Source organism: Equus asinus, chromosome 21 (genome assembly GCF_041296235.1).
Source record: "Equus asinus isolate D_3611 breed Donkey chromosome 21, EquAss-T2T_v2, whole genome shotgun sequence".
NCBI lineage: Eukaryota > Metazoa > Chordata > Mammalia > Perissodactyla > Equidae > Equus > Equus asinus.
In genome coordinates, this window is record NC_091810.1 from 59736364 (window position 1) to 59764097 (window position 27734).

Below are 27734 nucleotides of genomic sequence, written 5' to 3' on the forward strand. Positions count from 1 at the left end.
GTGACTTGTCCTTGGTCCCATAAATGGTAAATGGTTGAGCCTAGATTTGAAACCACATCTGTCTGACTCCAAAGCCTGGGCCCTTCCCAATATGTCAAGCTGCTTTCCCCCGCTGTTTGTGCCTCTGCCTCCAGGACATTCTTCTAACAGCTCTGCTTTTGTCTCGTACTCACTGACTTACCTAAGTTTGGTGGTGTTGAGAAGGTATAACTTGGTCTGATGCTGTGCCAAGGCCCACTGAGGATTCACACAACCCACAAAGGAGTGGTTATGCAGCATCTCCCGGAGAGCTGGAAAACAAACAACAGGTGAGTGACGGCAGCATCCCACCAGCACCCCTTGCATCCCAAAGCACCAGGCACTAGCACTGCAGACCACAGACAAGCAAAGATGCCTGAACTGAGCTTCTCGCTGAAACAAACACAAATATAACTAATCATTCAAAATACAACAAGGAATTGCCAAAAGATGAAGGAATACTCAAAGATCACAACCCAAGAGACAAGGCAGGAAGCCAGAGAAGCAATGAGAGCTCTGAAGCCAGCGTTAGCCCAGACACCAGAGGAACCTCAGAAGCATGAACTTTAGTTTTTGTAGGCTCTGAGGTGTGGACAAAGAAAAACAAAATCCAGGAATGGTTTGAAACGGAGTGTCTAATAGGAGACCACTTCCCCAACATATGAAGCTAAGACTAGCTCAAAGGTGTACCCTCAGTGTGGAGGAAAAGAAAGCTAACACATCCCATGGCCACCCTCGTCCCCCTCAAAGGGCAGTAAGCAAAACTGCCCACCTGCCTCAAGCCTTGGTGTTGGGAATAAAGAAAAAATTTACACCCTGAGAATTCATAACCATAAGCAGGTCCTCACGTGCTTTTGCAGCCAGGATTCGCACTAAGCAGGCTGCCTGAAAAGCTTAACTCGAGATTTTAGTTTAAACTGATTCCAGGACTGACTGTTCCTCCAGGGCCCTGACAGAATCCAGTGCAGAGTTTCTCTGGAGAAATTCATCTTCAATCCAGGCTTCAAATAATTCTCCAGAGATAAACTACCAGGAACCAGCAGTCAAAAAATTACAAAACACACAAAAAAACAAGACACCAAGAATTAGAATCCAGAAGAAACCACAGAATCTTATCTGCAAAGGTTTCAGAGATTGGAAATATAAGCAAAGAAGATAAAGTAAGTATGGTCAGTATGCTTAAGGGGCATTAAAGCAATGAATAAGTAGAGGAAACGATCAAAAATGATCAAGAACAGGACAATGAAATACAACACGTGGTGGGGGACTGCATTCCAGACAATTTTTCTCTTGCTATAAAAAACATTAGTGTGGGCCCACCCCGTGGCTGAGTGGTTAAGTTCGCACATTCCACTTTGGCAGCCCAGAGTTTCATCGGTTCAGATCCTGGGTGCAGACCTAGCTCCGCTCATCAGGCCATGCTGAGGTGGCGTCCCACACAGCACAACTAGAAGGACCTACAACTAGAATATACAACTATGTGCTGGGGGGACTTGGGGAGAAGAAGTAAAAAAAATAGATTGGCAAAAGATGTTAGCTGAGGGCCAATCTTTACAAAAAAACAAAAACACTAGTGTGATAATTGGCCAATTTTGAATAAGATCTATAAATTACATCATGGTCCTGCATTGATGTCAATTTCCTGATTTTCATAATCATGTGTGGTTACATAAGACCATCCCCTTTGATTTTAGGAAATACATACTGAAGCATTTATGGGTAAGAGAATAATTCAGAAACTTATTCTCAAATGCTTCAGAAAAGATATTTGTGGCAAGAGAAAGAATGAAGAAAATAGGATGAAATGTAACATTTTTGGGAATCTGAATGAAAGTGAACATGAATTCTTTGTATTGATTTGGCAACTTTATTTTTTATTTATTTATTTTTTTGAGGTGAGGTACATTGGCCCTGAGCTAACATCTATTGCCAATCTTCCTCTTTTTGCTTCAGGAAGATTGTTGCTGAGTTAACATCTGTGCCAATCTTCCTTTATTTTCTCTGTGGGACCCTGGCACAGAATGGCTTTATGAGTGGTATGTAGGCCCGTGCCTGGGATCTGAACCCACAAACCATGGGCCACCGAAGTGGAGCATGCAAAATTAACCACTATGCCACCAGGCCAGTCCCAGCAACCTTAAGTCTGAAATTATTTCAAAATAAAATAAATGTAAGCAGGGAAAAAAATGATCAAGGAGATTTCCAAAAAACCAAATAAAATTTCTAAAAATGAAAAATATAATAATTGAAATTAAAAAATCAAGACAGACTTAACAACAGATTAGACAAAGTTGGCAAGGTAACTAACTGGAAGGTAGATGTAAAGAAATTATCCAGAATGCTGCACAGAGAGAAAAAGAGACGGAAAACATGAAATCAGCTTACACAATCTACAGGATAATAAATATACTATGACTCAAGTTCCAGAAGGGGTGGGGACTAGGGGGAGAAACAAGATTTGAAGACTTTTTTTTTGAGGAAGATTAGTCCTGAGCTAACATCTGCCACCAATCCTCCTCTTTCTGCTGAGGAAGACTGGCCCTGAGCAAATATCCATGCCCATCTTCGTCTACTTTCTATGTGGGATGCCTGCCACAGCATGGCTTGCCAAGTGGTGCTGTGTCCGTACCCGGGATCTGAACCGGAGAACCCCGGGCCATGAAAGTGGAACATGCACACTTAACCTCTGCGCCACCCGGCAGGCCCCAGATTTGAAGACTTTGAGGACAAAATATCTAGAATATCTCAGAAGTGATGAAAGACACCAAGCCTCAGCTCTAGGAAGCCCAACAAAATCCACACCTGACACACAAAGATGCTGCAGGACCTTAAAAGCACTCAGAGACAAAGAAGAGATTACCCACAAAACATTCATGGCTGAATTTTCAGCAGCAACAGCAGAAGACAGAACATGATGAAATAACACATTCAATGCACTAAGAAAAAATAATTGCCAATCTAGAATTTTAAATCCAGCAAAAAAACTTTTCAAAGTAACGACGAATTAGACAAAGGAAAACTCATTTATTCACCCAATACCCCACTAACGGATGTGCTTCAGGCGGATTATGAACAGTCTAAGGGAAAGAACTATGAGCAAATAATATTTGCTAAATCCAAACAAACTGAAAACAACAATGTAAACGAAACATTTGAAATCCGCATCGAAACTGTGGATCTAACACCACACACCAAAGAGGGCTTCCAGGTAGACTAGAGCTGTCAGTGAACGCATTTTAGGAGACAATATAAAAGCATGTCTTTAATTATCCCAGAGCTGGGAAGGGTTTCCTAAATGAGATGAAAAAAGCCAATCTGTAAAGAACAATTCATAAAATCTGCCTATATTAAATCTAAGAATTTGTTTATAAAACAAGTGTTCATTAAAAAAACCCAGATGAGCCCTAAACTGGCAGAAGATGTTTTCAGGTAACTGATTACTATCTAGAATATATAAAGAACTCGCAAAGTCAGTTAGAAAAAAACAATAACCCAACCGAAAGATGGGCAAAAACCTTAAATAGGCACTTAACAGAAGAAGAAATATACTTACTCAACTTTATCATTAACCAAAGAAATACAAATAAAACCCATCACCAGATACCACTTCATAAACACCAAACTAGTTAAAAAGTCTGACAATAACCAAATATTGGAGAAAAGGTACAGCAAATGCAATTTCTTCACATTGTTGGTGGGACCACATTCAGATGACCCCTTTGGAAAACAGTGTTACTTTATGACTCTCCTAAGTATATACCGTGTGGCAGAGCTTCTCAGCCAGCATGCCAAGCTCTTGAGCCCCTCATGTCTGGGAAAGGGGGTGAAGTGTGACAGGCAGGGTTGAGGCTATGAGTCTTCCAAATGTCCCTCAATGCAGAATGAATGAATGAACATGCAGTATGGTCACGAAATGGAATCTGTCACACAGAAAAAGTAAACCAGAGCATAACGGCAGGTGAATTTTAGGAACGTACGCGGATGCACGCATGTGTAATATATATATATATACACACACACACATCAGAAAAATACAGTATAATTCCATTTATATAAAACTTAAAACTTGTAAAACTAAACAGTAAGCTTTTGACGGCTACAAACATGGGTGGTAAAACTATAATAAAAAGAAAGGAAATAATCACAAAATTTAGGGTCATAGTTACCCCTCAGGGAGGAGGGGTACGGGATGGGACAGGGAAGCACAGGAGCTTCAGAGGTGACGGAATGTTCTTTTTCTTTAAGCAGGTGTTGGTGTGTTTTTTTCTGTAGCTCCTACGTATAATTTATAAGTATGATTTTGTATTTACTAATATATCTATGTTTTCTATGAAAGAAGTAAAACCAGCACCACCATAAAGGGGGGTGGAAAAGTGGGGTTGGAGACGACAAGACAAGGGTCTGGGGACAGAAGTAAGCCTGTACACATCATATTTTCACTATCCTTTTTTTTTTAAGCTTGGGTTCCACAAACGAATCCTCATTTTGTTACATAAGTTCTGCAACACTCTCCCTCTCCCCATAAAAAGACGGTTATTTTCCTCCTTTTTAGAATAAGCGTTCCCCTCTGCTCCCACTGGAAACTCAATGTCTCTACAGGATGTTCTGCGTAGGCGGAAAATGATTATTTTAAAAGCTGGAGAACATCAAATAATCTTGAATAATGAGGCACTGGAGGAAAGAGAAAGCAGTGTAATCCACTAAAGAGGGTCAGAGATTTTTCCACACAGACTGTTCATGGAACGCTCCGCCGCATCCACAGCTCCCGAAGTGCAGCCTCGCCAGCAAGGGCCGCGCGGGAGGCGGCGTCCGCTCGCGGGCACAGCGCCCCCTCCCGGAGCTGCTCTTTCAAACAGGCAGGAAACCAACAAAGACGAGCAGGGCTTTTCTTCACCGGCTTCCTGAGGCTACTCAGACCTCTTATCAGGACTTCAAGAACCTTTATTTCTTCCTCCCCTATCCCCTTGGCACTAGAAGTCTGTGGGCATTTCCCTGACATTCTACCAGCAGCAAAATGGGACAAAATCCTTCTGTGCTTCAAAGCCAAACCACACATCTGAATTCACAACAGAGCCATCGGGTCTCAGCACGTTGTTCCAAGAAGCAGCGAGGAAAGCCAAACCCGAAGGAAAGGGCAACCACTCCTCTAGTTCCTAATGGCCCCTTGCAGGGTAGAAGCTCCTCGCCCTGCTGGACGGCCTGCCTGATGCCAGCGCCTGAGGCTGTCGCCTGAGATGATCAAGAAGCCCTCCTGGGCAGATCTCACCTGGGTTCTGCTGAAGCAGCCTTCCACCTCCATTACCCAATGTCTCAGCCTACCTTCTGCTGCAGCCGGTTATTAACTAAACAATCGCCACAACACCGTGGCGCCTTCAAGGCAGGGTCATGGCTCGTTTATCCCATGTTCTGCCTCGGCTTGGCACAGCACGTTTTGTAGAGAAGATACTTGACAAATATGAACTGATTTCATGTACCAAAAGAAACTGTCATGTGGTGACAAACTATAGAAGAGGATGTACCGTTAGACCCAAGACTGTTCACCAAAGGCCAAGATAAAATGTTCAGCACAATTTCACATTCAGGTGATAGCAAATATCTTTAACTTATGACATTCCTTGTCCTCATTAGTTAACAGATCAAAATTATGGGACTAGCAATAGGTAAGTTCAGTCACTACTAATCCTGAGATGAGCCTAGTTCCATGGAGCACTTGACTGGATACTGGGCCTTCCAAAATTAACCTCCTGTTAACTGACAGTGTGCCCACGGTAAGTCCACCCAATTCAAGAGAGCTGTCTGGTTGAGTGTGCAACTTCGACATCCCCTTCAGAATAAAGATCCTAGGACTTCACCACCCAGGCTGCTCCTCTCAATCATTTCTTCACTCCTTTAGCAAATATCTACTGAGTCCACATGGCAGATGCTCTACTGGGCACACTGGATAAAGCGGCGAGCTCAACAGACACAATCTCTGCAGAGACAATACGCTGATGAAATAACCACACAAATCAGTGCCACTAAGAATGTTGTCACCAGGAAAGTATCTCTCACTTCTTTCCTGGGACAGGGGCACAATGCCACGGGGGAGCCGCGAGGCTGCTGGTCTGTTAAGGTGTGTGGCCCACCTCACCAAATCCGAGCTTCAGAGAAATCCCTGTACAGCATTCAACCCAGACAACCAGCCTGCCCTGCTTGTGCTGAGGGTGTGAACCAGATGCCAACGGGCAGGACCCAAGGCAGAGGTACCACCCTAAACAGTGCCTTGGGGATTACAAAGCACACACACCACATCTTAGGTGTTCACGACAACAGCCTAATAAGGGCTGGAGCAGTAACATCATTTCACAGAGCAGGAAAAGGATGCCAAAAAAGTTGAACCAATTTCCGACTGGCTACTCAATGGTGTAGCTGGCAGGAGCTGCAGTGGAGTTCTTCTGGCTCCAAAGGAAGTGCTCACTCTACTCCCCATAACAGACAGCTACTTCCTCTGCAAGGCCCGACACTGGCGGCGTGCGTGAAAACACCAGCTTCCGTTTAAGGGACCAGAACCACACGGTGCGCTCGCCTGGCATAGGCAGCTGACCTGGTTTTGTATCTAAATATTGGGCCCCCTGCATGCAGGCCATGCCCGTTACACCCCACGCCCAACAAGGCATGTACTGAGCCTGCTTTTGATGGTTGAGATGTTTCAACTACTCTGTTCTCTCTATCTTCTATTCCATTTTCCTCATCTTTAAAGTAGAGACAACAGCAGCTGCTCTGCCTCCCTCACAAGACTATTCTAGAATTAAATGAGATAACGTGCATGAATGTACAATTTTAGAACATTTAGATTCATCACCCTAGCCTCAGCAAAGGACTCCAAACCTGACCAAACTTGACGCAGGTTAGTTTCAGACTGCACTGAAAATAGCCTGCCACTTACTGAAATTATATTCAGAACTTACTGAAATTCTAACTTTAAATAGTGTGCCTCACATGAGAGGTATGAACCCTTAAAAAACACTCAGTAAATTCCCAGTCTGAGGGAGTCTGTCAATTAAATGACTGGGAGGAAGAGTGCTAAATAAATGGAGTAACAGCCCACCTGTCTTATATTATTTAGAATGGTTTTAAAAGCTCCCAGCGGGGCTGGCCCCGTGGCCGAGTGGTTAAGTTTGCGCACTCCGCAGGCGGCCCAGTGTTTCGTCGGTTCAAGTCCTGGGCGCGGACATGGCACTGCTCATCAAACCACGCTGAGGCAGCGTCCCACATGCCACAACTAGAAGGACCCACAACGAAGAATATACAACTATGTACCGGGGGGGCTCTGGGGAGAAAAAGGAAAACAATAAAATCTTTAAAAAAATAAAAATAAAAAATAAAAGCTCCCAGCGTGAAAGCCAGTAAGAGAGGGAAAGAGCTCCCAGAGCAAATCTTATGGAAACAAAAGTCAGAAGCCAAGTGGCAGCTACTTCCACAACTGGCGGAACCCTAGTCCCAGGAAGTCTCTCCCCTTCCCAAGTGTGGGGACACCCTATCCCTTTCCGCCATGGAGACAAAGGCCCAGAGAGCTACGAAAAGAGAACAAACAAGGAAGGACAAAGAGAGGCCTTCCTGAATTCGTTCAAACAAGCTGAGACTGAGACAGAGAAACTGTGAGAGGCCACTGAGTCAGAACAGCTGCTTTAGATGGTTAGGGATTAGTGGAAAGGTACTGAATTGCTCCTCAGCCACTCATTCCCTTTGAAAGTTAATCCCGATTGTCACACTTTAAGATATATTTTATAGCAGTGTTGAAATTCAGCTATTTTAATCAAGAAATGTGTAATGGCTGAAAAATGGAGAGGCCCCAGCTGAACTGAGTAGACTCAAGTGCAGAGCTGCCCTCTGGAGTCCCCGGCAAGGAGGGCTACACTTGGAGCAGGCGTGTCTGACTCATCAAGTGGGGACAGGGTTGTTGCCAGGGCCGAGTCGCTGTTGTGCATCTCAGTCCCTGCATCAGCTCATCCCTGGGAGGTGACTTTTTTTAATTTCTAAAACCAAAAAGTTAGTTTTGAATTAACAGGGATCAAAATGGAGTTCTACACTCTTGTATTCCCAAAAGCTATTTCTGAGGAAGATGATAATGATTTATAATTTTGTCTCCAGGATATAAAAACATCTATTGATTTCTTACTCCGTAACAAGTGTTTTACTTACATTTTCTCTCTAATCAGCACAATAATCTTCAAGGGAAAAGTCAATCTCATTTTACAGACGAGGAAAAACTGAGGTAGAGAAAGGTAAAGTCATGAGTCTAAGGTCACACAGAAGTGACAGGGCCAGGACACGAACTCAGGGCCCTCGGGAGCCTGTGCACCTTTAGCAATAGCACACCCCATTCAGGCCACAGGATTAGAATTTTGCTGATCATTACACTTCTTTCAGCTAAAACAAAAACAAACTGAAGATTATTTAAATGGCTACTTTAGCTCCTACGGTTTAATGAGAAAACTGATTACTTCTAATTAAAACCAGAGACTATTTTTTCCCCTTTTCTCTCAATTGAAAATCACCTTTAAGTTGCTGCTGCTGCGGATTAGTAAAGGAAGGGAGGTTTGCTCAGCACACTGCAGTGACCGCCCTGACAATAAACGCTTCCTGCATTTCCAAAAGCTTCACATTAGCAGTTCTGGCCCTTGGGGTCCCAGGCAGACCTTGGCACTTACGTACTCTCATGTCCCCGTTCATTAATTTCTTCTTGGAGACTCAGAACACTGGTGAGGTTAATGATCCTTCTCCGGGGAGTACAAGCTGCTGTCATGTCCTTTCTGGAATCACCTTCCACCATTTCCACATCAGAGCCTTCTCGATGTCTTTTTCTGCAAAGAAGATAAGGAACGGGCGGATCATTACTATTCTTTTTTATTATTATTATTTTTAACTCAGCCAAACTGTGTGTATTGCATTTTGGAGAAGGAAGCAGCTTCTCTGGCTGGCCCTGCACATCTAGGGTGGGTCCCTGTCCTTGTGGCAGCCCAGCAAGATCAGTGTATTCTCCGGCACACTGCTTATGCGACAACCCTCAGATCTCAGTGTGGCCTACTGCACACAGGACTTTGAGTCCAGTTCGGCCCTGAGGGCTGCAGGCCTTGAGCAAGTGAGCTGACCTCGCCAAGCCTCCTCCATTCAGTCCTCCATCTGTCCACCCATCAGACAGTGGTATAACATCATGAACAAGACTGACAAGGTGCCTGCCCTCACAAGGCTTACTTTCCAGTGGGGGTGTCAAACAGCAGCAGAAAAAAAGATCATTTTAATTAGCAACAAATGCTACGAAGAAAATAAAACAAGGACAAAGAAGGCCTCTGGTAAGAGGTGACATTTGAGTTGAGACCCAAGTGACAAGAAGCCAGGGTCTTCCTAGGCTGAGGGAACAGTGAGAGCAAAGCGGGTAAGCAGCTCAGTGAGTTCAGCCACAAGAGAAGTGTGGCCAAAGCACCACGAGGGAGAGGGGAGGTGGCGGGCTGGAGGGAGGCAGCGGGGTTTAACCCCAGCTCAGTGGGAAGCCACTGGTTTTCAGCAGAGGAGTGATGCAATCTGACTTCTGGTTTAAAGAGGTTTCTTTGACTGCTGTGTGGTAAACGGCCCATGGTGTCAGTTCCACAAGTGATAAACAGAAATGCAATCCTTCTCCTGCAGGGCTGTTAAGAGCATTAGGTGAGATAACGTATGTAAGATGTAATCTAGCAAGACAACTAGACTGACTCGGAGATGAGTAAACCGGAGTTAAGTAACATGTCCAAGTTCTAATGGCCAGGAGTGCCAGGGTTCTGGTGCTCAGCCACCAAGTAGATGTGCAGCAGTGGACAAACGACTTCACCCTGAGCTCCACGTTCAGTCCCTGCACACGTTAAATAATCAATATCCACCTCACAGATTTTAGTGAGATGTCTTTAAAGAGCCTGGAGACTGTATACTGGAAATGCTCAAAATTAAACGATGGTCATTATTATTGTTCCTGCCCCTTTCTCTAGCTCTCTTTCACCACACTCTCATGTGCTTCACGGAGTTCCATAATCTGAACTGAGAAAGTATGTTTCTTCCAAAAGGAATGAAAGCAGCTGAGTAGGATGAACAAGAATCCTCTGGATATTTTAGGCTTCTCTCTCCAGCCACCTCTGCTATTGAGGCTTTATCAAAAGTCATTGCTAAAAACGAAGGATAAATCTTCTGATTTTTTTCCTGATGTCTTTTTAACTAATACTTGGAATCACAGACATTTAAGATATTTCAAAGCCCACTGTGGTGAGTGACTCTCAAGCCATGATCAAAGGCAGACAGTGCACAAGGCTACAGCTCTGTCCCATTGGAGGCAGAGGGTGAGTGAGACAGACAGAAGATGCAAGTGGTTCACAGGAAACCCAAGTCAGGAGACAGTTTTATTAATGAACAAAGGAGGCAAGCTGCACTTCTCCCAAAAGGCCATACCTGGGGTTGCCCGGGCTGGAAGGGGGCCCCCTCTTCTCTGACGTCTCTGAAGTCTCCTTTGTTGCATCCCACTTCGATCCTTGATTCACGGCAGCCACTTCCGCCGGGTCTGGGAGTTCAAGCATTTCCTCATCTTCCTGCCTGGCCCTACCACTAGAAGCATCTGTCCTGTCCTCTGGGACAACGGCCTGAGGCTGACTGGACGGAACCCTGCTCACAGGCTGCAAGAAGGCATCGAGCTTCTGTTCCCGAGAATCTGTGCGGACCATTTGGTGGGCATAAATCTTGTCGCCACTTCCAGAAGAGGATGAGGGGATCACACCCCCTGTGGATTTAACCGACTCCCCAGAGGGGCCAGGAAGACCTGGTAGTAAAGTCTGTGTCAAGAAAGAAAACAGTGGGAAGATTCAGAATATGAAGTAGAGAAGTACAGCTCCCAAAATGTACTAGTACTGGATAAAGAAGCTAGAACCAGGTCTAACTATCATTTTAGAATTATTATTATAGAAACAATTCTGACCAAAATTTGAAGTATAAAAGTAAAGATATACAAACATAAAATTCAAAAATTCGGTAAAGTCCTTCTAATCTTAAAATTGGTTTGAAATGGAAATATGAGTGTAAAGTTCTCATATTTTTGTCTTTTTTTCTTCTTTTTTTTTGGAGAGGAAGACTGTCCCTGAGCTAACATCTGTTCCCAATCTTCCTCTTTCTGCTTGAGGAAGACTGTCCCTGAGCTAACACCTATGCCAATCTTCCTCTATTTTCTATGTGAGATGCTGCCACAGCACAGCTTGATGAGCAGTGTGTAGGTCTGCGCCTGGGATCCAAACCTGTGAACCTGGGGCTGCTGAAGCAGAGTGTGCAAACCCAACCACTATGCCACTAGGCTGGCCCCTGTCTACTTTTTTTTTTGCTGCCACAAACGGATTTTTTTATTATGGTAAAAATATACAGAACATAAAATTTACCACTTAACCACTTTTAAATGTACAGTTCTGTAACATTAAGTACATTCACATTGCTGTGCAACCACTGACACCATCCATCTCCAGAACTTTTTCATCCTCCCAAAGTGAAACTCTATGCCTATTAAACAATAACTCACCATTGTCCCCTCCCCCTCAGCTCCTGGCAGCTACCATTTTGCTGTTTTAAAATATACATACTTCCTAGCTCTGTCTGCTGGAAAGGCCTAAAAGCAATGACTATCCAGTAGCAATGAGGACCCCCGATCCCAGATTATAGTCTCTAAATACCACTCCCCACTAAAATAAACAGAGCTCCTTGGAGAAATAACCAGTTCCAGGGCTTAGGCTGGGGGAGTAAACATCTTGTCTTGCCAGAAACAAGGAAACTATCAATGACCAATGAAGTGGATCAAAAGGGCAAGAGCACTAGCTTGAAGGGGTCTCCATTGGTCTAAGATGGGATAATTTCAGCATCAAAAAGAAAACCGACTATAATTGATTCAATTATATTGTTTTGTTAACAACTATGACAAAATACTGAGAAAGAGAAAGATGGGGAGGGAGGAAGGAAGAGAGAGGGAGAGAGAGAGAGGGAGAGAAAAGCAGGGAGAGAAGAGGAAACAGTCACCGAACGTTACTGGAGCTTGCTAGGACACCAACTCATTCCTTTGCAAATTGATAATTAAAAAGATAGAATTCAGCGTTTATCCTTACTTTCTAGTATGAACTGTATTTCAGGATAACCAAATAGCTCTAACAAACTCTATAAGAATTACAGTTAGTTAATACAGAATAAACTGATAAAATCAGAAAATCCTAATCTTGCGATCCTAATTAAATAACTGATCCTGGTAATGGTCACCAATGAACAATGAAACCATTAAGCTAAATACGAATGGAAAACTTCACAATGAAGGAATTGGGCCGTCACCAGCTGAACCCGCTGATGAATCTTGTCATCAAAATGACAAAACAAGTCAGCATGCGCCTCCTGCTGGGATTCGATAGAAAGTACATGGTATTATCTATCAAGAATTCTTGGGAAAAAAGTTTTTTTCAAAATCTGAATATAATCGTGCCTCTAGATCTAACTTGCAGTTTACAGGAAACATGGAGGATTAGAACGAGTTAAACGACACTAAGAAGCAGCAACCAGCCAACTGAAAGTGTGCATGATTCTACAGGGAACCTTTAGGATAGGCCACGAGAACAAAAAACGTAGGGTGATTTTTCTAGTTTCAAAGAGACTTAAAAGAGATTTAAAAGACATAACAACACAGCTCAGGGCCACTCTTCCTCACCAAAAGAAGCATACCTTAAGGAAAAAAAAAAGACAACAACCAAATACAATAAGTGTAACTTGATTTGATACTTGTTCAAGTAGCTTTGAACAAAGCTACTATAAAAAGATCTTTTTTGGACAATTGGGATATTTGAATATAGATTGGCTATAATTTTATTAGGTGTAAAAGGACATTGTGATTACAAGGAAAAAAATATTTTAGATGCATAATTAAGTACTAAGGAAAAAATAAATGTTTGGAATGTACTTTAAAATACTCCTTTCCTACCCCCAGGGGAGAGGAACTGACAAAACAAATAGGGAAAAATGGTGATGACTGTTGAAGCTGGGTGATAGGTACCTGGATATTTGTTGTATTATCTATTTTTATGTGTGTTTAGAAATATCCAATAATAAAGAGTTAAACAATAGAGCATTAAAGTGCTTAAAAAGGGAAAACCTTTCTTCCCAGACAACTTAAAACCCTTGCAATGTATTTACTTTATTTGTCTGTGCAATATCCATGGGTGACTTTTGGGAAGCAGAAATTAACATAACTACTCTGCAGATGTTTCCTTGGAGCTCACCTAGGATGGACTGAGGACAATCACTCCGGCCTGCGCAACATGCTCCTCAGCTTCATCTCACACTTTGGGCCTTTCCTCTCACTCCCCACCCGCCAACCTGTTTCCAGGTCCTGGCTATTCTAGATTTTCAACTTTTAGTGAACGGAGCTACTTCCTCTGTCCAGATCCTCACTACTCCCAAATTGCTGTGGGTTTCCCTCTTGCTCCTCTCCAATCCATTTTCCACATTGCAGCCAGAGTTCTTCATAAAATGCAAATCAGATCCCATTAATTCCCATCAAGTCAAAGTCTAAACTCTTTACTATGCCAACAAAAACCCCCCTATCTGGCCTGAACTCTGCAGCCTCAACTGTCACCACTGTCATCACCCCCAACCCCAACACTCAGGCTCAGCGTTGTTTCACCCTGGCTGCATATAACTGCACATGCGGAAGTTTTTAAAAAATACTGATGCCAGGCCCTAGGGCCTGAAATTGACTTATTGGTTTGGGGAGGGCCCAGGCGTCAGTATTTTCTAAAAGGTTCCCAGGTGCTTCTAAAGACAGACAGGGTGGAGAACGCTGGGTCCACTGTGCTGAACTTTCAGATGCTCAAACACATGTCCTCTTGCACCCCTAGGCCTTTATCTTCACTGTTTCCTCTGCCAGAAACACTCTTTTCAACCCTCCTCTCCTTTTTCCCAGCTATTTCCTACTCAGCCTTGGGGTCCCAGCCTCCACATCCCTCCTTCCCTTCCCTGACTGCCCAAGTCTGGGACAGGAGCCCCTCCTACATACTCCCAAGTCCCTGATTTGCTCTCTTGTGGGATGTACTCTCTAGGAGATCGTGAATGCCTCTGAGAAGGCAGGAACCCATCTGTGCTGCATCCCCAGGCACCCAATGCAGTGACTCCCCCACAGAAGGGTCTCAATGCATATGTGGGGAGGGAGGCAGAGGACGAGAAGCAGGAAAGGGGCACTGAGGCTAGGTGAGCAACAACAACAGATATAAACCAACTAATAGTTCTTGAGCACTTCCTATGTATGACACTGCTCCCAGAGCTTTGTCCACCCTAGACCCATTAACCCTCTGGGGGCACGTGTGTCCTCCGCTTGTCCACGGGCAGTGCAAGGGTTTGTGCACTTATTACCTTGACAAGACCTGGGGCTCATGTTGGTACAAGGAGCCCATGAAAGGTTCCCAGACAGATCTTCCTTCTGCCCACCTGTCACATAGGCCTTTCAGGCGGTCACCGGTAGCAGTCTGACAGGACTCACTCCCCTTCTGCCTGAACAATCTCCAGATGCGTGGGTTCCAGGGGTGGTGGGGCTGCCCCAACTGTGTTTAATCTCACTGGTTAGTGCCCATGTCATCTCCCACCTAGGCTCTTTCCAGGTGGGTAACCGTGAACACTCTTTGAGAAGCGAAGCATTCATCCGCTTGGGAATTTCTAAAATTTTCTGTGAAGCAGGGTCTCACAGAGGCCCACTTTCTGCTTGCAAGACCCACTGTAAATTTAATGGGGAAAATGTTTCCATTTCTGTAGTTTCAGTGCCTATTGTGCTCCTGATAAACACACCCTCAGTGATGAACCTGAATAAAGGGCTGCCTAGAATCACACCATCTCAAGACTGGGAGGGGTCACTGGAGATCCTATTATCCCACCTGCTTATTTTACAGATGGGAAAACTGAGGTCCCAGAAAGGGAGAGTAGCTTGGAATCATAAGCACTTAGAACCTGGATAATCTTAGTAAGATGAATGGTGGCAGGCCCTTTAGGAGACACTTTCCATCTGCTGTTTACCTACTGCTTATAACTGTCCTCGAACTTGGGCATGACTGGTTCCAACTTTACTGAGGGAGACCTGGAGGCCAGGGAAGGCCAGTCACACGGCGGTAACCCAGGTCTGTCTGACACTAGAGGCCCATTTCTTTCCACTGTCCCACTGCCTCCCTGGTGGCCCAGCTCCCCCTGCCCCAACACCCCCTGATGCTGCTCTGTGGATGTGGGATCGGCCTCCTCTGGAACATCTCCAGTGGAGGAGAACGCATGGAAGAAGTGCCCTATTCTGTTTCAGACAGCTCGTTGTCCTAGGACGTCGTCTAAGGTCCCAGATGCAGGCAGAATGAGAAGAACTCAGGCCCTATGACTCCAGGCCCAGGGATAACATCACAATTCCTTCACAGTCAGGTTCAAAGAAGGAAACGGTGCTAAAAGAAAACTATCAAAGTGACACTTGGAAAGAGTCCTAGAGCAACAGGTAAAAATCTGGGCTCTCATGTCTGATGGGGCACATTTTAAGATGGCAAAGGCGTGAGAGAAAGAGCTGATGAAAGCACCCTCACCTGGGTGAAGTACATCCTGGAGGAGTTGGAGCCCAGGAGCTTGCTCTCAATGTGCTGCTGCACCCGCTCCAGGATGCTGTCCTCATGCAGGAAGTGAACTTCGTGCTTCGTGGGGTGCACATTGACATCCACATTCTGGGGGCTGATTTCTAAACTGGAAGGAAAAAAAAAAAGAGAACAATTACCTCAGATGGTGGGGGATGGGGAAAAAATTCATACATGGCATCTATGGTGGCCAGAAGACTTGGGGAGGCCAAATGGCACAGTGGTCAAAACTTCAAGTCTGAGCAACCTGGGTTCAAATGCTGACTCTGTTACTTAAGAGCTGTGTAGCTCTGGAGAAGTTACATCGTTCGTATGGTGGGGATTAAAATCACTTAAAGCACTTTGCATGTACCTGACACATTTATTATATGTCAGCTGCTATTAATCATCACTCCAGAACTAGTGAAATTGCTTATTACACAATCTAGGGCAAGGCACTTAACTTCTCTGGATCCTTTTTCTCATCTGCAACTATCTATGAACCTGTCCCCTACTCAATTTTCAGTATTATATGAGGATCAAAACAAGAATATATGTGAGAGAACTTATCACTAAAATTGTAATACAAAAGTCAGTTTAGAGGCTGTGCCAGCTAGCAACTTATTGCTTCAGCTTCAAAAGCATCTTTCATTTGCTCTGTGATAACAGAGCTTTGCAATGTGAAGCTTTGTCAGTAGAGGGAGCTGGAGGGACCCTGGAGGAAGGAGGGGTTTCTCCACCAGGTTCCGGCAGATTCTGCCTGGTTCAGGGGCAAGACACGTTATCCTCCTCTGTTTCAGTAACACAGATCCTGGCACGTGGGAGGCTCTCAGAGGTTCTGCTACATGAGTGAGTAAATGAAGGAAAACTGTGCCCTTTACCTATGAGAAGGGACATAACATCCTTTGCCAGTGGTGTGTCGGTTTCATTCTGACTGGGCTGTTAGCAAGCCCTTCTCTTCCAAAGAGGACAGATGGATGCAATTTGTTTTGAGTCTTGGGTAAGGAGTTTGGTGCTGCATTACCTGAGGTACAGGAACGGGTGTGTATTTTTGGGCAAATATGCTGCATACACCGTTTCTATGGCTTTTCTCAAGGAAGTCGATTCTACCAGACGATCTAAAAATTAAAAGGAAAGTGACCAGTTGAAAACTGTCCTGAGGGGTGAGGTGACAGGTGTACATTCATACCATGCCATGAAATCACCTCAGAAAGAACACTTCTAGAGTGACATCCACATCAGTCCCCTAGGAAAGAAGGGCGCCCTTCACCTGTCACTACTTCCCAGCCTCTCCCGCTGGCCTTGGGGCTCTCTCCTCTCGCCCAAGTAGCAGAAACATTACAGGGCAGTAAATTCTGCCTCTCACTTCCCTTTCCCTCAGTCAACCCAGATGGACTATCTTAGCCCTTGCTCAGCACAGTGGGCAGTATGACCTCAGCTCTCAGACTTTTCATTCTGCAAATACATACGGGCTACCTATCCCATGTGCCATGTGCTGGGAGACAACATGCGAGGGAATAAACTAATTCCAACTCCAAGAGGTAAGTACTACTAGAGAGAAGTGTGGGCTAAATGATGAGATGAGGGAGCAGCTAACTGTTCAGGGAGTTCCAACAGTGGGGTATCCAAACTGAATAATGAAGGGTGAGAATGAATTTTCCAGGCAGTATAAATATCTGAACGCATGTTTAACTAATTCAGGAAATGAGGCCGGTTTGAGGGAGTGGAAAACAATTAAAGCTGGGAGAGATAAGACCAAAATCAGAGGAAGATGTATTTTCAGAAAATATAGCTCTTTTTTCTCCCCAGATGGCCTGCCGATGATCTGTTGTCCTGTGTTGGTGTGGCCAAGGATACGTCACATCTTTTTATTTCCAATGAGAAGAGTGGCCATGATCGTATCACTGCAGAGACTATCATTCTCTGAGTGCTCACTACATCCACTGCTCCCTCAGTGTCACCGTACTCTGTCACACATGTCCTCACCACACAGGCCTGGAGCAGGTGTGGGCGCCAGACAAGAGGACAGCTGGGGCCTCTCTGCTGAGATTTCTGAACTTGAGACAGGCCAAAGAAGTGTTCTTTGTTCCTGCCACCTGAGAGAGCCTGCACAGTGTGTGGATAACTGAATGACACGATCTCTCCTCGCTACTGGGAACTTGTCATCATGACCAGATTAGCTAATGTTAGCACAGAACCCGTGTGGCAAACAGCCCTACTAGAAGTACGGACATGAGCTAGTCAGACGGCACTTACACTGATCTTTGCGTGTCTATTCTGTAGCCAACATGCCTTACAAAGCAGTTATTCTTCATGGTTAGGAAAAAACATTTTCTTAGCTCTGATTAAAGCAAGCTGTGTTATACATCAGGCTTAAGTCCTTCCTGAGGAAGCAGGAAAAAACCCCACTAACATAAATCAGTTTAACAGAAGCTGCCTGTAAAATCTTAGTTCTCTCCTCACTGTTACTATATTGGTTTGAACTACTGCTGTAAACTATGCATAATCTGGGGCATTTATAGCTGGTTATCGCTATAAAAGGAAGAGGGGAATATATCATTTCCAAGAACAAACAAAATAAAATTAAAAAACCAAAATAAAAATTATAAAATAATTACAAATTGCTATAAAAACTAAAGATAAAAATGGAAAGATGCATCTTGTTTCTGGATGGAAGATGAACAACTGAGTCTGACCGTGTTTGGGATTATTTGCTGTTGCCCTGTTTCTCAAAATTGTATAACATGCAATTAAGTAAGAGGCAGAATGCAAAATGTTATTTACTTAATAAGTAGCAATCATGTAAACACTATGTCAGCACAGAGATAAAGACTGGAGAGGAATATGAGAAAAACCCAAATTCATTTAGTTAACTTCCTCCCTGATTTCTAGTACTGCTCTTTGAATCATAAGTCACTCTCTTTCTTTACAAAGAAAAATCTCAAGGGCTTAGCATTCAATTTCTTTACTTTAATGATACTGCCTACACCCAAAGTTCCCTTCTCCCTGGGCCTGCTGTGCAATTTCAAACAGCGGACCCTGACCTAAGGAGAGAAGAAAGATCTGCCTAGGGCCTGCTTGCAAAGGCTCCAATGCCAGCAGGTGAGGAAGGTGTGCTGGCTCAGAGGGGCCTGTGATACCCTCTCTCTGGCTCCCTCTTAGAGGCAAGAACCAGACTCCGCTACAGTCGGCTGGCAATGAGCGTGTATAAGAGGGCAGAGCAGACTTAGGCCAGAACTCATAAATGCTTCCTAAGTAAACCACACTTCACAAAGTTTCCCTGTGTGTAATGAAACCTGTCGATGAGGAACTTTTCCATGGTCCCATCAAATTCCCTGTGAACAGACTTCCCCACTGGTGCTTTTTCACTTACGGTTGATGAAGAGTAAGAAGATGCACTTCTTCACTGAGTAGTTCGCATTGGATATGTAGCCATTCATTTTGAAGCCTAGTGTTTTATCCTCACACCCAACTTCTATCAATTCTCTAGTTGGAAAAGAGAAATTCTGAGGCTTTTGAAAACAGTGAAAAACTCAAACATTATAAAAGAACCAGAGTTGGAAAAGTCAGGGCTCCTTCCCATAAGCTAACTCTGCCAAATGAGAACCCGACACTTGGTTTATTGAGGTCCTCTGGGCCCCTCCATCCGTCCTTCCATCCACCCACCCACCTACCTACCCAGGCAGTGTTTTCAGCATTTATGCTATATGCCAAGCACTGATTTAACTGCTGGGACATAATGACAAGTCCAAGCTCCGAGATCTTATTTTGCTGAAACTTTTAATGTATCTCAGTAACTAAATCCCTGAGATTCCAAAGAACTCATCTCTGCTGAATCCCTTACTATACTGAATACCATCACAATGGGGCTCCAGCATGGTATTCCCCAGTGTGTGTATGGGGAGGTGAGGTTACCAGGTGAAACGGTCCTCACAAGCCAGTCATTTCTGCCTGAGGGCCTTCCCTAGTGCTGGTTCCTCTGCCTGGAAAGCTCCTCTTCACCTACCGTGAGCTAGTTAGTTCCTCCTTATCCCTCATATCTCAGGGGTTACTTCCTCAAAAAGCCTTCTCTATGCCTCTCCATGAGGCTGAGAGTCTCCCATTGTGCCTTATGTATTTCCTTCAAGGTACCTGACACAACCACTAATTAAGAGCATAATTATTTCATGTCTTTCCAACTGGAACGTGAGTCCTCTGAGGGCAAGAGTCATTTCTGCTTTATTCCCTACTATATATCTCCACCATTTAGCACAGCAGCCAGCAAACAGCAAGCACTAATTAAGCATTTGCTGAATGTATGATAAAAGCTTGTCAGGCAGTAACTCAGTAATGTGAGCTCTGAGTTTCTGAGCAGGGGGTATAGCTTGCAGTGTTTTCCATATACAATGAACCAGCAAACTGTTTCTTCCCAAAATGTCTTGAGGCTGGTGTTCTGGAAACACACTTTGAATAATGCTGCTCCAGGAGACTTCTAATCTCTTACAGTCCCTAGAAATTGCATAACTAATTCTGAGTTTTAAAACCTAGTCGGCAAGCTCTTAAAAGTTTCACTGTATAACAGAGTTCTCTCTTTGCTCTGGGAGCACAGTTAAAAAAATCAATTCAAAAAGTTAAAAAAATTAATTCATTAGCACTTAATTAGGAAAAAAGGGTAATTAAAAGCAAATTGATTGTTCTCTAGTTAGGAACTTGTTTTGTTCAAAGAATGAATAATTTGTCCTTCAAAGTAAAAAACTAGGTGCTGGGACTACTGCTGCTGCTTTTAAGATAACTGGAAAAAGTGAAGTCATGGGCTATTTTATTCATCTGTGTACCCCAGCATCGGCTGCTGTATGCCTGGCATATCGAAGGGTCTTAGATTTTTCCCCTCAGATTATGACACAGGCACTTTGGACTTAGTAAAGTCCTGAGGTTTAGCAGGAGCCTGTGATGGAAAGCCTGTGATGGACGGAGTCACCTGCAGAGGGGACTGCCACAAGGAATCTATTATGCAAACAAGTTCCCTTCTTAGGGTTTCCTTGACAATGAAGATTTGGTGACACAAATCTGCTTGCCCCCAGACAGGGAAGTCTTTACAGGCAGGAAATATTTTATTTAGCTTTACATCCTTAACTTCTGGCACAAAGCCTGGAATATGGGAAGCAATTAATAACTGCTGAATTACAATAAATGAAATCTTAAAGTGATGATAATGGAAATAGAAGGAAGAGGGGAGCATTGTAAGTCTTTTGAAGATAGAGATCTAGATAGAACACACTGATTTATAGCCAGAGCATCTAGGAGACAACACACACCCAGAAGTGTTGATTACGTGAAATAATGACACCACTAACAAAACAGAAGCATGAAAACAAGCCTGCATATTTGATTAAAGCAAACTCTTAAGGCAGGTGCTATCTTGACAGATTCCAAAATAATGTGATGAAATGATAAACCAAGACATGGGAAGTGGAAGATTTTTTTTTTAATATAAGTTATCAACATACCGGCTAACGGCATTTCCAAAGATGGAGCGAATATTGTCCACGGTTGTGGCATTGGGCAGTGTTCTAACATCAGCTACTGTCTCACCCTGCTGATAAAAAGAACAGAAGACACAACTTATTATCTCACAGCTGTGACTGAAACATCATAACATCTCCACAGATGAACTACAAAAAATCTCTTTTCCTTTATAATACATAACCATCCCCAATAAATCAAAAACTTACTTTTTTAACTGAGAAACTAATGCCTGAATTGTGTATTGAATACCTGGCAAAGAAAAAAAAAAAAAACAGTAAGCAAAGAGTGGCCAAATGCACAATACATCTCAGAGGCCCCTTTTACTTAAATAAATGGGTGGAGTTAAGTGATCTAAAAAGAGATATATGGAAACAAAAATATCTTCATATATCATATTCTACCCACAGGAAAATAAGCCAGCAGAGACTTTATGGAGCTATCAATGCTAAATGTGCCTGAATCAAACAAAATCAGGGTCCCACAGAGCTTTTACAGGTTGCTGACTAGACTCAAGGATATTTCAATGCCATCTCCTCCTTGCTTACACTTTTATTTTCAGTATCTCGAAAGGTCTGGGCTGCCTCAAGGATAGCCTGAGAACCTAGTTTTAAGAACCCCTGCACTATTCTACTCTCTCTCAGAGGCCCTCAAAACAGGTTGCTACTCACCCACTTCTTCCTAACCTGAGGTCCCACTCCACTAACTCCCAGCCTTCTCTCACTTGGCTATTATTTGTTACTCCTCCCTCCATGGGCCCCACAAACGGAAGGACTGTGTCTAGCAAAATGCATTTATTCAGTAACAGTAAGTCACTTTACACACCGAGAACTAAAACATCCAACTAGAACTCTTTTATCTCAAGGAGATAAGAAATATTCTGTTAGTGATTTATACAATCCAGGGAAAAGCAAAGAAACCTGATGTATAAATCTGTCCCACTTTGTTAGAAGCAAATGTTTTATTCATTCTAGATTTTCTAGAAATACTAAAAAGAGTTAACACATCTCTGTTACAATTCAAGGACACGCAGGCTTAGGGAGCTCATGCTGGAGCCGCTGTACCAGCAGATTAAGTCCACCATGGACATAATAATGTTGTTTTCCCTGCTCTGAATCCCTTCTTCTGTTGACAGCTCCTAATCTGCTTTTGGGAAACTACTCTTCCCCATTCCACTTGATATATCCTTAGTTAGACTGCTAATCAAGAGATCTTCTCTCCATAGATGTGGGCACACGGCGGGGGGACCCAAGCGACACCAATCAGATGCACTCTCCCAGGAAACAGACTCTTGAGCAGAGCCAGGAAAAGAAGGAAAACAATTGGAGCAGGGTCACTCCACTGAATCCCTGAAGCCACACTGGTCCTTGTCCTCCCCAAGGAGCAGCTGTCCACACTTCCTCCCACTTAGTGAGTCCCTCCTGGCCTCCCGTTACATTTCTTTTGCTCGGGTTAGATAGAGTCAGTTTGTTCTGCTTACCCTAGAGAACCCTCACTGATACAGCACCAAATGCTCTCTCCCAGGGAGATGAGAGAAAACTCAGAACTGGTCGTTAAACCTTGATCAGAAACCATTTTTAGGTTAGTATGGTTGTTTTCCATCTAGCTCAGCAACTGCTCTCAATTTATAAGCACTGGAACACATTCCTTTGGTGACAGATCTCAGAGACCCACACCTAGATTTTGGACTGTACCTGCCAACAACTTCCAAAATTTTCCCATACTCTTCACTTGGATTTTTTAAAGCTTTCCTCCTCGTGGATATGTTGTAAAAAAGGTCCTCCACCTGAATGGAAGATTAATTTTTCTTGTAAATTCATACAAGTATATGGAAATAAAGACCCAAGCTGTCCACCTAAAGCTGGGTCTTAAGGCAGGATATCTAACTATATTTACCAACAGCACAGTTTTAAGCACTAACTAGGGGGGGTAGAGGGGCAGGAGATACAGCAGCCTTAATGAGGGAAACAGGATATTTTTCCTGCCTCCCACATTCATTTACTGATTTCTCAAATATGAAGACAAATAAAGCAGTCTTGCCCAGGATAGCACAACATTCAGTGGGGCAAACATATATTTACAAACAATTACAATACCACACGGCTTTCAAACTAAGAATAATTACCAAATTTCTGAGATCATTTGGGGTTTTTGGAAATCACATCGTGGTCACCCTGGTACAGTATCCCTCTTAGTGCGCACTTAGAAGCACACATTCATTTCTGCCTCCTGCCTGCCTCATCGAGCCTTCGAGATGTGCTCTAGCTGGGGCTGGGGTGGAGGGGTGGAACACGACAGCTTAACATGACAGTGGGGTACTTCGTGGGATCACAGAATAGGAAGAGACCAAACGTGGCACCACAGAAATAAGGCAGCATAATGGACTTTCTCTACAGTCATATTACTCAAACACCCTCCGAGTGGGCAGGTATTCTCTATTCCATTTAATAGACGAGAAAAGTGAGGTGAAGGGACATTAGACGACTTGCCTCTGGACACAAGGCTGGGACTCTACACGTTCTGGAGCCAAGCTTAAGGTTCTTTCAATGCCAACTACTCATCACTGATTTCTACCATCCCAACAAAAAAATCTCCCAGCCTCTTAAAAAAGGTGAGGGGTGAGCAGGCTGCCATGCTCCAAAAGCCAATAATCATTTCTCTTGCTTAGAGAGTGGTATCCCAGGGCTTTTATTAACTAGTAAAGATTCATTTTACTATTATTTTGAAAACCCAGAGACAATCTTATTTTGTATTTCAATATTTATACAAAGCTCTTTTTCAACAATTTACCCGCCCATGTACTATTCTTACCGTGATCTGCGTCCCTTGATTGCCTGCACATGGTTTAGGAGGAGCTTTCAGCTTTCCATCTGAGTAATTTGCTCTAATCAGAAAACATAAGAGAGTATTAATCTAATGGAAACAGGATACTTATCCAAAGGGAAAAAGAGGAAATTATACCAGCCACAGATTAAAACATGGCCATGTTATCTACTGTCTTAATATAACACTTTCCTCTTTATTTTTCCTCTACTTTCTTAACCATTCTAATTGGATACTTAAAAAAAAAAATCCCTATTCTTCTAACAAATGTTGCTTTTTAGTTCCTGAGTTCTAAACTACAAATAAGAGTTTTACCACTGCCTAAGAGGACAGTAAAATTTTCTCAGTAATTCTGTAATCATTTATTATACAGCATGTCTCAGGCCTGTAAGGCCCTGGTAATAAAGAAAGGCCCTGGAAAGCTCTTGATCTGGCGAGGGGAGAGACTCTGACCTAAGGTGTGGAACAATGTGCTAAGTGATCTAGAGAAGAAAACATTCAGCCAGGGGTGAGGGAAAGTGGCACAGAAGAGATGACAATTCATCTGGGCTCTAGAGAGGAATATTTCAGGTGGGGAGAGCAGAGAAGACCGTCCGGGAAGAGAAAAACATAAACAAAAGCATAGAAGCTTTAGGACACACACCAGCTGGGCAAGTGTGGAGAGAAGACGCTGGAAAGGTAGACTGGGAGCACATTGGGAGGGTGCTGGTTGCTATGATGACGACTCTGGATTTCGTCTTGCCATGGAAGGCCAGCGACTAGAGGTCCCAAACAGGCATAACATGATCCCAGAGGTAAAGAAACGGAACTTGTGTCCTAGGCTACTTAGGAAGACATTAACTCACAAGAGTCTCCCCGCTTTGTGAGAAGGGAGTCTAATCATATCAGCCCACCCAGATCCTAGGGCAATTATAATTTACACAGAGTTAAACTCCACTAGCACTGTATACTCCGAAATGCTCCATCTTCTATTACTTCACACATTTGTCTCTTGAAGACTGAGAAATAGGCAGAATTACCCTTGTTGAAGCTATTTTCTATATTAATTTACAAAATCTGTATGATGAAAAAAATTCTCTTTTTTGGGTAAGAATTAGGTACTCCTACCTGTCTTCCACTAGTGAGTGGTTAGTGCTTATAAAAACAAAGGTGTGATTTTTGATTCCATAAATCCCGTTTTTGTTCTGTTCTAAGGCTGTTCCATCAGCCTCTGATAACTGTGCTAGCCCAACAGACAACCACTGGCCACCCATGGGCAGGCACACCAGCACAGGCATGCACACACGGCAGGGAGCTGATGGCTCCTGAGCCCACTAAGGAACCATGAGCCTCTGGTACTCCAGCCGTGGTCCTGTAATCAGCCCACAGCGATACCCTACTAAAGGAAAAAAGGTACAGAATAACATCCACAGCTACTGTTTACTTAGAATACCTCTGTGTAACAGGCGTCTTGCTAGGCACTTGTAATATGTCACATCTTATCTTTTAAGAATCTATGAAGATTATTACCTAATAATCATCTCTGTGGATTATCAACTAACCCAAAGGGAGGAAAGAAAACTTACCCAAAATCTCAGCCAAAAAAGATAAAATTGGTGTTTGGATAGGACTACTTTGAGAAGTAAGCAAAAGCACACTTCTGGATGAATATAGTTGAATAAAAGACGACGGCATAATACCTGTATGCACACTTTCCATCAGCTGTTTTAGTTGTAATAGTAACATGAGCCACATGGCTTATGCTGGCCAAAGCCTAAGGAAGAAAAGGAAATGGAATGAAAGGAAAACTCCCTGCTGGGTCACTCCGGTCACCTCATCAAGGCAAAGGTTATCTAAATTGCCTCTTCCATTTTGTATTAACAAATGGCAACAATGAGCATCTCCTCATTCACTTTGATGACATCTTCAAACGAAAGGGAGGATATCAAATTGAATCTGTAGCATAATTACTAGAACAAGGGAAAAATATATACATAAAAAGTTCAAAAGGAAACACACCAAAGCATTAACGTGTTAATAGCAACTGTGTTCAGGTGTAGAGTTACAAGCATGTTTAATATTCTCAATGATTTGTCTTCCAACAATTTTAAAAACTTGCCTTCAGAAATGGCTAATGGAGTCACTCCAAATAGATAATATTGTCTACTGTTATTCAAAACTGTTTTCTGTAGGCAATTCTATGTTTAGAAATGTAAATTAAAGATTATGCAATTAAGAACAACCAAATTTTAAAAAAATGACCATTTTCTCCCCATATAATCAAGATTGGTTTCCAAGTCCTTTGGAATCTCTATCTTCTTTCATAGGGACATCATAGCACATAAAAATGCAACCTGGGCACTGTGATGGGTCTGTGTGATAGCGGTTGGGGAGACAGTGAATACAACCCATGGTAGGTTCAGTTGATTAACAAGGAACATGGATCGCACTCAGAGATGACCAGGTCCTAGGCCGGATTTCTCTGGTTTATGTAACTGAGCTAATTTTCATCAGTAAAAATGTAAATGATTTTGACACTGGTGTAAGGAAGGATATTAAATACACACAGTACTATAATACTACATAACACTAGGAAGAGAGAGAGCCATTGGCAGATGGTCCTGCACTGGAGCAAGTGGACAGGAGCACAGACTCTGTAGTTAAACTGCCAGCGTTCAAATCCCCACTCGGCCACTTTCCAGCTGTGTGCCCTGGCCATATTTCTTAATCTCCCAGCATCAGTTTCTTCATATGTAAACCAGGGTAATAACAGAACCCACTATGCAGAGTTGTCAAGAGTAAGAGTTAGTACATACAAAGTACTGAGAACCATGGATGGCAAACAGAAATCTCTCAATAAATCTGCCATGTTTAATTACAGTGAAATAGCCCCAAAGATAACCCACATCCAGGCTAAGGCTCCAGGAGCCCATGGGCTTAGAAATCGACCCAGGAAGCTGCAAAGGCAGAATGAAACTTTTGCTAGGCCTTGACCTGAGGCATACTTAAAATCAGGGGAGCCTCAGGGTAAACAGTCTGATACTGCCCTAGCCTGGAACAACCCGGGGCTCACTGTGAGCCAGAGGGTGACTGAGACAACCCCAGTTTGATCTAAATTGAAGTGACTGGGTCACAGCTACCTCAATTAAAAAAAATAAATAAATAAGATACATGCACATGATATAAAATTTAAAAACTATGGAAAGGCCTAAAGCGGAAAATAATCAGCTCCATTCCCCTCCCCCACCTTCATTCTCATTCCCCCCAAATAACTACTCCCAACAGTTTCTCTTGGTAGCCCAGGGCCACCTCCAGGAAGGAATACAGCTCTGCCAACACTTGGATTCTAGTGCAGTGAGACCCAGGGACACCCATGTCTTCTGACATCCAGAACTGTAAGGCTGTGGTGTTTTTTTTTCAGCAGCAATAGGAGACTAATACAAACTGTTTGAAAAGTATGCATATTTTTACTTACAAATGTTATTTCTATGAATTTCTCCTAAGGAAATAATTGAACCAAACACATTGTATGTACACGAATATTCACCAAAGCATTAAAAAGGAAAAAATGGCAAAGAACATAAACGAATAGGAATAAACTACAGTACGTATGTGTATCAGAAGAGTACACAGCCATTAAACTTTATGTAGGCCTATATACAGTGAATGAAAAGATATCTACAGAGTATGTCATAAAAACATCAGATCCTATTTTATTCTTAAAAATATTTTTATGTATTTTCTACATTACATATTCCTACGAGATATCAT

The 27734-nt window shown here is 43.2% G+C and overlaps 1 protein-coding gene across 7 annotated transcripts in view; it reads right to left on the minus strand.

Annotated features, from left to right (window-relative positions):
- MLH1 (mutL homolog 1) overlaps positions 1-27734 on the minus strand; it is a 41359-nt gene that overhangs the window by 8682 nt on the left and 4943 nt on the right. For 5 of the 7 annotated variants that reach the window (XM_014845781.3, XM_070493865.1, XM_044754205.2 and 2 more), the window contains 11 exons: positions 25664-25737; positions 23973-24045; positions 22856-22947; positions 21371-21413; positions 21146-21234; positions 19033-19145; positions 16684-16777; positions 15636-15789; positions 10471-10847; positions 8713-8861; positions 182-290 (listed from right to left, as the gene is read on the minus strand). In XM_014845781.3, the coding sequence (XP_014701267.1) occupies positions 182-290; positions 8713-8861; positions 10471-10847; positions 15636-15789; positions 16684-16777; positions 19033-19145; positions 21146-21234; positions 21371-21413; positions 22856-22947; positions 23973-24045; positions 25664-25737 (1367 nt within the window). The remainder of the gene's footprint in view (positions 1-181; positions 291-8712; positions 8862-10470; positions 10848-15635; positions 15790-16683; positions 16778-19032; positions 19146-21145; positions 21235-21370; positions 21414-22855; positions 22948-23972; positions 24046-25663; positions 25738-27734) is intronic. The other 2 variants (XM_014845782.3, XM_070493867.1) reach the window with 1 other exon arrangement.